Consider the following 11,468-nt stretch of genomic DNA (forward strand, 5'->3'; position numbering starts at 1 on the left):
GGAGATGCTTGGAAATAGCATAAAAATGCCCCAAAAACTTGGAAAAACGCGATTCATAGCGTTACTTTTTGGTGTAACCATCATGAGTGTTCTGTTCAGGTATATTTCTTTTATATTTTGATAAATCATCACATTTATGTATTACTAAATTTGAATAGGTATTGATCAATCTTTAAGCTGTGTGTATTTGATTTCAGTTTGCTTTTGACATCTTATTTAGAATTGTAGTTGAATCTTTTACAACCTTGTGATGTGCTCATGATGGCATAACCAACCTAGATCATTTAATGATCTTATTTTGAATATTTATTCCCTTTTTTACATTTAGTTTATTTAAATATTCATTCATAAACATTGAATACATTTCAAATATCAATAAAATGCAATTGCCTTCATCTTATAGGGTAATGTTTAGTTACACCAAGTCATGAGCGTAACACTAAGCTTCATCACTTTGACTTGTAATAACTCTAATTCTGGTGGTGTTTTATGCTTTTTTCTTTTTGGAACATGTACTATATATATAATACAATAAAGTCCCATATAAAATTATGTTTCTAGCAATACTTTAATTTTGCCTTTGAAAGTAACACTCCAATGTCCATTAGTGGAGCTGTACACATACTGTATGTATGTGTATATATATATACAGGTAAAAGCCAGTAAATTAGAATATTTTGAAAAACTTGATTTATTTCAGTAATTGCATTCAAAAGGTGTAACTTGTACATTATATTTATTCATTGCACACAGACTGATGCATTCAAATGTTTATTTCATTTAATTTTGATGATTTGAAGTGGCAACAAATGAAAATCCAAAATTCCGTGTGTCACAAAATTAGAATATTACTTAAGGCTAATACAAAAAAGGGATTTTTAGAAATGTTGGCCAACTGAAAAGTATGAAAATGAAAAATATGAGCATGTACAATACTCAATACTTGGTTGGAGCTCCTTTTGCCTCAATTACTGCGTTAATGCGGCGTGGCATGGAGTCGATGAGTTTCTTTTATTTTGGGTCTGGCATTCTGCATCTTCCTTTTCACAATACCCCACAGATTTTCTATGGGGCTAAGGTCAGGGGAGTTGGCGGGCCAATTTAGAACAGAAATACCATGGTCCGTAAACCAGGCACGGGTAGATTTTGCGCTGTGTGCAGGCGCCAAGTCCTGTTGGAACTTGAAATCTCCATCTCCATAGAGCAGGTCAGCAGCAGGAAGCATGAAGTGCTCTAAAACTTGCTGGGAGACAGCTGCGTTGACCCTGGATCTCAGGAAACAGAGTGGACCGACACCAGCAGATGACATGGCACCCCAAACCATCACCCAACCATGCAAATTTTGCATTTCCTTTGGAAATCGAGGTCCCAGAGTCTGGAGGAAGACAGGAGAGGCACAGGATCCACGTTGCCTGAAGTCTAGTGTAAAGTTTCCACCATCAGTGATGGTTTGGGGTGCCATGTCATCTGCTGGTGTCGGTCCACTCTGTTTCCTGAGATCCAGGGTCAACGCAGCCGTCTACCAGCAAGTTTTAGAGCACTTCATGCTTCCTGCTGCTGACCTGCTCTATGGAGATGGAGATTTCAAGTTCCAACAGGACTTGGCGCCTGCACACAGCGCAAAATCTACCCGTGCCTGGTTTACGGACCATGGTATTTCTGTTCTAAATTGGCCCGCCAACTCCCCTGACCTTAGCCCCATAGAAAATCTGTGGGGTATTATGAAAAGGAAGATGCAGAATGCCAGACCCAAAAACGCAGAAGAGTTGAAGGCCACTATCAGAGTCAACCTGGGCTCTCATAACACCTGAGCAGTGCCAGAAACTCATCGACTCCATGCCACGCCGCATTAACGCAGTAATTGAGGCAAAAGGAGCTCCAACCAAGTATTGAGTATTGCACATGCTCATATTTTTCATTTTCATACTTTTCAGTTGGCCAACATTTCTAAAAATCCCTTTTTTGTATTAGCCTTAAGTAATATTCTAATTTTGTGACACACGGAATTTTGGATTTTCATTTGTTGCCACTTCAAATCATCAAAATTAAATGAAATAAACATTTGAATGCATCAGTCTGTGTGCAATGAATAAATATAATGTACAAGTTACACCTTTTGAATGCAATTACTGAAATAAATCAAGTTTTTCAAAATATTCTAATTTACTGGCTTTTACATGTATGTATGTATGTATGTATGTATGTATGTGTATATATATATATATATATATATATATACATACATATATATATATTCGGCTGCCCAGAAAATAAACTGGATGTTGTGATGACGTATCCACTTCCGCTGGCGGGTCGTGTCTTTTCCTGCCCACACAAATGACATAGCTCGCCCAAAGATGACGTATAAGTCGCAATCGGGTCGCAATTCCGTTTACACTGCAGTCACATTTGAAACGATCAGATTCCAATGGAATTTGGACTATCTCCTGATGTGGCCTGAATCTAATGTAAAAAGACGAGATTTGAAGCACTTTGCAAAATAAAAAAAAATAAAAAAAATTGGTGTGCAGTGTTAATCACTTGTAGGGATTGGTTGAATTAGAAAATGTGTGTAATCGCATGTGTGACAAGTGTACCTGGGAGACTCAATGAAGTCTGGGAAACACTGGCTTAGTCAACACAGGGAAATATAGCGATGGAGGGGGCCCCATGAAGGAAGAGTTAGTATCTTAATGATGAGTCAGCATTTTGAACAGTAGGGAGCTGTAGGGTAAAGGCGGAGAAAGCCAGCTGCCTCCACTTGCAGACTCTACCCAACAAAGACGGATCATTCAGGTGCCCCAAAGCACTGAGAGAGGGCCGAGTATTCCTCACTTCCTGTGTCCACATTTCCTGTCCGTCTGAGAAAGAAAGATTAGATAGCCGAGAGCTTAGAAGTTACTGCTGGCTCATCTCAAACAAGTCTGCGCATGTTGATGCACTATTAAGTCCACAAGGTGCATCACTTGTACTCCTCACAGTCGCCTAGCTTTGTTTTAATCTGAATACGGGCCCCAGCATGTTTAGACTGGCTGTCCTTGTCCCTGAAGTAGTCACTCTTTCTCTTTGCGACTTGTCAATTCCACCATGAAGGTCTCCATTGTTTAAAAGCTTCCAAATTTGGCTGGAAGGTTGTTTAGACTAACACATTTTCCAACATCACTAACATGAAAAACTATTATTTGCCGCTTTTCCACAGGTTTGTAATTCAGTGATTGTTTAGAGCAGAAAATCACAATATTCCAGTGGGTCGAAATGTGGATTTCCACACTTACATATTTCATGTAAACAATCCCAAAGCAAAGCAATGGATTGAACTTTGAACTGTCCAATTACCATCAAATCAATTCACTATTTTCGTATTTAAAGTGGAACTAATTATAATAAGGTAAACATTTAATTTATAAGTTAAATACAGAAAATACTCAATAATAAAACGATTATATTTAATGTTTAGTTTAAACATTTAAAATAAAACATTATTTTTAAAAAGTTAAAGTATTTTACACAATTTTTCCAAAACACTAAAACCTAGAAATTGAAACGATCAAAATCTCATGTTATAATATTATCACGGTAGGCCATGGTATGATATTATTGTGGTATTTGTCCCCAGAAAGTAAAATAAAAATGCCTAAGTGTGTAGAATGAAGTGGCAGAAATGTTTAGGATAAACACACTTACTGTAATTAAACACAAACATAATGCTAAAATGTTCTAATCACATTTATTACTACAAACAAGTGTTTTTAAGTGCAAATAATTGTGTGTAAACATCCACTGTCTCTCTCAACTTTTACTTTCTGACAAGCAGTGTCCTCTACAGGGGACATTTTTTTAACTCAGTTAGGAAAATACATATAAAATATAAAGACAATATAACATACATCCATAAATGTGGATGCATATGCAAAAGTGCAATATATTTTTTTGTACAGTAATCTATTTATTTATTTATGCACCTTATTGCTCTTTTATCCTGCACTACAATGAGCTAATGCAACAAAATTTCATTCTTATCTGTACTGTAAAGTTCAGATTTGAATGACAATAAAAAGAAGTCTAAGTCTCTCTAAAATGCAGTTTCTCAGAAAAGCTAACTCTCATTTGAACTTTTAACACTGTAAATACCTCACAAATTGACGTTAAGCTTTGCTGGCTTCATCTTTTCCGGGTGATGGTAACTTATCAAGTAGCTTCTCCATGCAACAGGACTATCTTTCGGCACTGTGTGTCTTGACGCAGTCTGTTTTGGATTGGAACGCTCGAGACGAATGTGGCGCGCTTTGTTATACCTACGCCACAGAGGTTAAGTTTTTGCCAGGGTTCGTTTGTGGCGCTCACAAGTTGCGAAGGGATTCAGGGAAAAGTAGTTTATTTTCAGACCCACCAATGCAAAAGTGCCAGGCAAAAACTACACTCACCAAGTTTTCATTGAAGACCGTCTTGGCATTATTGTGAAGATTTTGAAACCGCAATAGTATAATACTGTTTATTAATTGTACAATTTAATTTCCTTTGTATTTATTAATAATATAATACATTATAATAGAAAATACATTTTATGTTCTGATGACAGTCATTTATTTTTTTTAATTTGTATAAGTAGTGGGCCAATATAATTTTTTTAAGGGTGCTGGCCACCTGCACTTTCCACACCCTTACCTTAGGCCATGTTTCCCCCAAGTGGCCGGGCACAGTATGGTGCAGTTTGAAATAGTAAATCTGGCGGGTTGAGTCATGTGTGACATCATAAAAGAGGAAGGCCACAAGGGCAAATGTTTTTGGTACCCCAACAAAAAGGCTGGTAAAAAGTAGTACAGTACAGCCAGAATGTTGATGGTAGAAATGTGTTGTACTGTTCAGTTTGAAAAGGATTTAGTCATCCCAAAAGCAGCCTTCCTGGGAAGTGAAAGGAGGGTCACTTCATGTACAACGTGTACGGGAACACTCAGCACACTCAGCATTCAATGCACACACACACCTACACGTATACACGCTGCCTCCCATCAGCAACACTGTGTGAGTATAATAGACTTGTCATTTGTCACCTTTAGTTTGGATTCCTGTGAATTAAAATGTTTGCGTAAAGTGGAACTTATTTCTTTCAATCGAAAATTAACAGGGAGAACATCTGTGTGATTTTTTTTTTTCTCTTCAGAGAACAAAGATTTGGATTTAAATGTCCTTTCTTATACTATTTTTTAACAATTTGACACCGTAAGTCCCACAATAGTGTATTGGAAGTGTGTTAGCCATGATTCTGGAATTAAGAGTTTTGAAATAAGTGCTTTTTAGTCAGTTTTTAAAGTTAAAGTCCCAACGATAGTCACACACACACTAAGTGTGGTAAAATTATCCTCTGCATTTGACCCATCCCCATGATCACCCCCTGGGAGGTGAGGGGAGCAGTGAGCAGCAGCCGCGCTCTGGAATCATTTGGTGATTTAACCCGCCAATTCCAACCCTTGAAGCTGAGTGCCAAGCAGGGAGGCAATGGGTCACATTTTTATAGTCTTTGGTATGACTCAGTCGGGGTTGGAACTCACGACCTTCCAGTCTCAGAGCGGACACTCTAGCCCCAGGCCATGTGACTGTAGTTTGTATGCTTATAAGCTGTGTTTGTCCACCCTATCTCTGATAGTGTGTGTCTCTAAGAAGCGCTATTGTGTATTTTATCCACTTTTTACATACCGTATTTCCTTGAATTGCCGCCGGGTATATAGTATGCGCATGCCTCGATTTACCGCAGGGTCAAACTCGTTTCGCAAAATAATTAGCGCATGCCTAGAATTACCGCCGGGTAAGTCACGTATCTACTACGTTTTTAGCGTTACCCGGCAGTTCGCGGTATTGCAAATGTTCGTTCAGCGTATTTTTTGCACTGGTATACAGTACAAAACGAGTGACACGTCACCTTTTAAAGCATAATTTTCAAAATGAAGGAGGCTAATTTCAATAATTTAAAATCGCATAAAGGGAAGAAGATAAAGAGCTATTCAGTAGGATTCAAGGTCCAAACGTAATTTTGCGTACGGGGGTTGGGGTCAAAATCCCGGAGAAAAATACGTACGTAATTGTCGAATGACCCCTTGTAAAAATAAAGAGTGTCACGTTATAATTGCTTTTTCAGACCCAATCAAAAAGAACTCCCGGGATGATTCATTGTGCTTTAAATTTTATTGCGGCATTAAGCGATGTCATGATTATCCTTACATCACACTCAAATGTATAAGCGCTAGGGATGTCCCGATCCGATATTTGCAAAAAAATGCGTATCGGCAAGGCATGGGAAAATGCCGATCCAGATCCAGTTAAAAAAAACAAACTCTGCTCCGTGTTTTCCAACGCACCTATTCAAATAGTACATTCCACTTTTCTGCTGCTCCCTATAATTTCCGTTCCGGATTTTCCAGCACACCTTCAACACATCCACACGTCTGTGGATTCTAATGCAGTTGCTTTTAGCTGCTGGCATTACACGGCAGGCTCTTCTCACTCTTTTCTGTGTCTGTGCTTCTCACAGACAGCAAGCGCACCTTCTTACATACGTCACATACTGTCACGTCATACGTCACATACTGTCACGTCATACGTCACATACGTATACGTCCTCCCCGAGCAGAGAGGTAGCAGCATGGCTAACGTTAGCTGTGATGCTAGCGCAGCCGTGTCTCTCTAAGGTGCTCGCCTGTGCAATTGCGCACTGTTTAAACGTCCTCTGCACATAGCAATTATATGCCACGCACAAAATCAAATAAAAAAATAAGCGCATAACAATTTTCGACACACGGACACGACAGAGAAAACCGTTTTCGTCATCATTGTTCAAATATTGTAATGTCTGTCGAGACGCTTATCTCCATTCGGTGCCACACGTCCACACCATCAAAATGCTGAGGCAAAAATTTCCACATCAACACCGTATGAAAAAATTAGTGATTTTTTTAGTTGTGATTTCCTTCTCTGCATGAAAGTTTAAAAGTAGCATATATTAATGCAGTATGAAGAAGAATGTTTTAATGTAGACATGCAAGCCTTAAAAGAAAATGTTGAAAATCAAGACTACATTTCCTGCAAATGGATGCATTGCTACCCTATATTTTAACTTTAGATTTATTCTCATATCAAACTCTTTTGGCTGTCTTTTTGACACTTACATCCGGCGCCCCCCTCCACACCCTGGATTATAACTAATGTAAATAATTCAATGTGATTATCTTGTGTGATGACTGTATTATGATGATAGTATATATCTGTATCATGAATCAATTTAAGTGGACCACGACTTAAACAAGTTGAAAAACTTATTCGGGTGTTACCATTTAGTGGTCAATTGTACGAAATATGTACTTCACTGTGCAACCTACTAATAAAAGTCTCAATCAATCAATCAAAACACACAGAATCATCATACTGCTGTGGTTATATGCATCAAGTGTTCATTCAAGGCTAAGGCAAAATATCGAGATATATATCGTGTATCGCAATATGGCCTTAAAATATCGCAATATTAAAAAAAGGCCATATTGCCCAGCCCTTGTTTCAATGATGCCATTTCTGTTTGTCATGTATAATTTTGTCTATTTTGTGTTTATCCTTGAATAAACAGGTCAGTTTCTTGTTACCAACCATTGTGTATTATTCAAACTCACCTAATTCAGCTGGCTAGTTGTTAACAAGAGTACTAAAACCCTTTTCAACATGATTCTGACAACTAAGTAGGCTAATAACTTTAAACTTTAATACATGCTCGGATAGGCCAGTATCGGTCAGTATCGGTATCGGATCGGAAGTGCAAAAACAATATCGGATCGGAAGTGCAAAAACCTGGATCGGGACATCCCTAATAAGCGCATGCCTAAATTTACCGCATGCTTTTGGTAAGCGCCGGAGTGAGAAGAGGTCTTAAATTAATTACCGCCGGTGCGCTAATTCAAGGAAATACGGTATATCCTGTAACTCTGCGCTACCTAATGGATGGATACAACATACAATAACGTAATGTTAAGGAGAGGGACACAAATGTTAGCAACACTAGCAGAGCTACAGTGCTACCATTACACTCACATCTAAACAGTGTCATCATCCTAGGTTATGCTTTTTTCTGAACAAAAACTGTAAAATCAAACTTACACCTATGTCTGACAGTTGAAACTTGGCAGAGCTTTATTTTACAGTGTGTAGCGAAGCCTGTTTTTTGCTAGGCTTCAAGGCCAGCGTTTTGTAGCCTATTCCCCCAAAAGTGTGTTAAAGAAGTGAGGGTGTTGATGTTAGAACATCATTAGATATCACTTTTGTATGATTTTAAAAAATGTTTAAATTTGTTTATTGATTGTTCCGTTATGTAAACTGTTTGTTTCTTTGCAGAAGAGGTGGACTACGGAAGCTTTGACACCAACACCCTCACACGCAGAAAGAAGGCAGCGGTCACCCTACGCAACAATGACATCAACCGCAAGAGGCCGCTCATCCGCATCAGCAGGCCACACGACTTCCGGCCCGTCTCCTCCATCATCGACGTCGACATCCTGCCTGAATCCCACCGCCGCGTTCGCCTCTACCGCCACGGCTCGGACAAACCGTTGGGCTTTTACATCCGCGACGGAACCAGCGTCCGCGTGACGTCCCACGGCTTAGAAAAAGTGCCGGGAATCTTCATATCCCGGCTAGTTCCTGGCGGCTTGGCGGAGAGCACCGGGCTGCTGGCGGTCAACGACGAGGTCCTGGAGGTGAACGGCATCGAGGTGAGCGGTAAGTCGTTGGATCAAGTCACCGACATGATGATCGCCAACAGCCACAACCTTATTGTGACCGTCAAGCCCGTCAACCAGCGTAACAACGTCGTGCGCGGCAGCCGCATCTCCGGCAGCTCGGGACAGTCGTCGGACAGCAGCGGGTCCACCGGATACCCAACGTTGTCAGCGCCCCCCGCGGGCATGGCACCATCCGGCGCTCACGGCTACCAAGACGACTTGGAGAGCGACGAGGAGACTGATATTGTCATAGAGAGCAGCCTGAAGCGTCCAACACGGAGGTCCAACGCTTCCTTGGCGTCCAGCGTGGCTCGCTTACAACAGCAGGCGCCCACCACAGCCGCTTCGGGTCCAGCGGCGCCGCCAAGCCCCCCGTCACGTCCCCTTTCAGTGGTGTCCACTGCTTCCTATCATTCCCACACTAGCCTCAACGGGGGGTCCCTCCACCACCAACAAAGCACCCTAAGTTACCAGCTTCTCAGAGACCTCAACCTCCAGCAAAGTCAGCCCAGCTCACAGATGTCTTACCACAGCAGCGACCCCGCCCTCCGCCGCAGCAACGTAAGTCTGCACAAAATCCTCACCTCCCTTCAAACGGACCAGCGAAACAGCCTGGCCCTGCCCAGGGGCGGGGTGGAGGAGGATGGCACGGTCATCACGCTATAATACTCACATACCGGCACAAAGGAGTTGGACACGAGATCACGTGCATACAAATTTGGTTTTATCCCCCCCGCCTATGATAATAACAAGAAGAATGGAGGAGCATCTTTTGTACTGTATATACTTCCAGGACTTTTCAGTGTATCTTGTCTTGCGTCCAATTATGTATGTATGTAATGATGCATCAGAACAAACAACTGTCTCTACTGTATGCTGTATTTTTTTAAGTGACCACTTTTTATCAAGAGTTTTCTCATTCTTAATACTGGGACCAAACTGGGTAAATTTATATTTCTTATATCTGGATATAGCATATGGTTTTTAATTGTTTCTTTGTTTGTTGATGATCACGCCCTTGTATCTGTTCCAATAAATTATTCTAAGTTCCACTAATTTACTTTTCTTTTCACTTTTCACTCTAAACTATTGTAACGACACTTATATGCTGACACCAACTGATGTTTTGGCGTGGTTGGGAGAGCGGCCATGCCAGCAACCCGATGTTTCCTGGTTCGATCCCCAGCTTCTACCAAGGGCCTTGCATGGCAGCTACCGCCATTAGTGTATGAATTAGTGTATAACCCTTACCATTTACCTCCCTGTAAATCAGACCTGGGCAAATTAAGGCCCAGGGGCCGCATGCGGCCCGTTAAGCTTTTCAATCTGGCCCGCCGGACATTTCCCAAATTTTTTTTTAGATCTGTAAGATGGAAACCGTAGCATGATGTGCAGTGATGTTTTCAAATTACCGTAAGTCTTGAACTATACAATGTATTTCAATGGTTGGAATCTGCGCTTTTGCATGATGTACTAGTTACTATGGTAATTTAAGTCACAGCAGCTCAGATGAGGCATCAAGCAGTGTGGGTGGGGAGCGTTTCCACAGTGTTTCCAGAGCGGATAGCCTGAAATGTGGGTGTCAGGGACAGACGCGGAAAGGGATTTTTACAACAAAGTTCTTAAGCTTAGTGATATATCAGATATAGCAGATTGTAGGTGGGTTTTTTTTAACCTTTGCGTTTATATTTTGTTGTTTGTTGCATTTTTGTTTCGCTTGATTATAAAATATGTCGATCAAGAGAGGGGGTGTGACGTTCATATGTTGTCAATATTCTGTTTGATCGTTCATAGTTAATATTGTAAATCCCACATTCTTTATTTTCATGTACATTCTGGGTGTGTTATTCAGTAAAAAAAAAAATTAAATTCCGTTCCGTTTTTTAAGGTGGTCTGTCATAACGTTTTGAGCTTTCAATCAGACATTATTGTGAGGTTTTGTATTAGTGTTCCTAAAAATAGATATACCCGCCTTCAGACACATTTTTTTTCCTCTAAATTTGGCCCCCCGAGTCAAAATACTTGCCCAGGCCTGCTGTAAATGAACATTTTTCTCCAGTGTTCACACAGGATGCCGTATTGTCAAAACCAATAATAGATTAAGTGTTGGCTGCATCATCAATGGAGAAGGCATTCGACCGTGTACCCCGGGAAGTCCTGTGGGGAGTGCTTAGAGAGTATGGGGTAACGGACTGTCTTATTGTGGCAGTTCGCTCCCTGTAGCGACTGGGATGGGAATCAGCACCTCCAATTCCGAGTCCATGGTTCTCGCCCGGAAAAGGGTGGAGTGCCATCTCCGCGTTGGGGAGGAGATCTTGCCCCAAGTGGAGGAGTTCAAGTACCTCGGAGTCTTGTTCACGAGTGGGGGAAGAGTGGATCGTGAGATCGACAGGCGGATCGGTGCGGCGTCTTCAGTAATGCGGACACTGTATCGATCCGTTGTAGTGAAGAAGGAGCTGAGCCGGAAGGCAAAGCTCTCGATTTACCGGTCGATCTACGTTCCCATCCTCACCTATGGTCATGAGCTTTGGGTCATGACCGAAAGGACAAGATCACGGGTACAAGCGGCCGAAATGAGTTTCCTCCGCCGAGTGGCGGGGCTCTCCCTTAGAGATAGGGTGAGAAGCTCTGTCATCCGGGAGGAGCTCAAAGTAAAGCCGCTGCTCCTCCACATGAGAGGAGCCAGATGAGGTGGTTCGGGCATCTGGTCAG

General features: G+C 41.3%; 1 protein-coding gene across 2 annotated transcripts in view; it reads left to right on the top strand.

Moving 5' to 3' along the window:
• pard6gb (par-6 family cell polarity regulator gamma b) overlaps positions 1-9,808 on the top strand; it is a 62,831-nt gene extending 53,023 nt beyond the window's left edge. The window contains exon 3 of one of the 2 annotated variants that reach the window (XM_061966897.1): positions 8,374-9,808. In XM_061966897.1, the coding sequence (XP_061822881.1) occupies positions 8,374-9,422 (1,049 nt within the window). In that variant the 3' untranslated portion in view covers positions 9,423-9,808. Of the gene's footprint in view, positions 1-8,370 lie in introns of both variants that reach the window. The other variant, XM_061966896.1, reaches the window with a different exon arrangement.
• The last annotated feature ends 1,660 nt before the right edge of the window (positions 9,809-11,468 follow it).

The sequence above is a fragment of the Nerophis lumbriciformis genome, linkage group LG11, assembly GCF_033978685.3.
Source record: "Nerophis lumbriciformis linkage group LG11, RoL_Nlum_v2.1, whole genome shotgun sequence".
In the NCBI taxonomy this organism is placed as follows: domain Eukaryota; kingdom Metazoa; phylum Chordata; class Actinopteri; order Syngnathiformes; family Syngnathidae; genus Nerophis; species Nerophis lumbriciformis.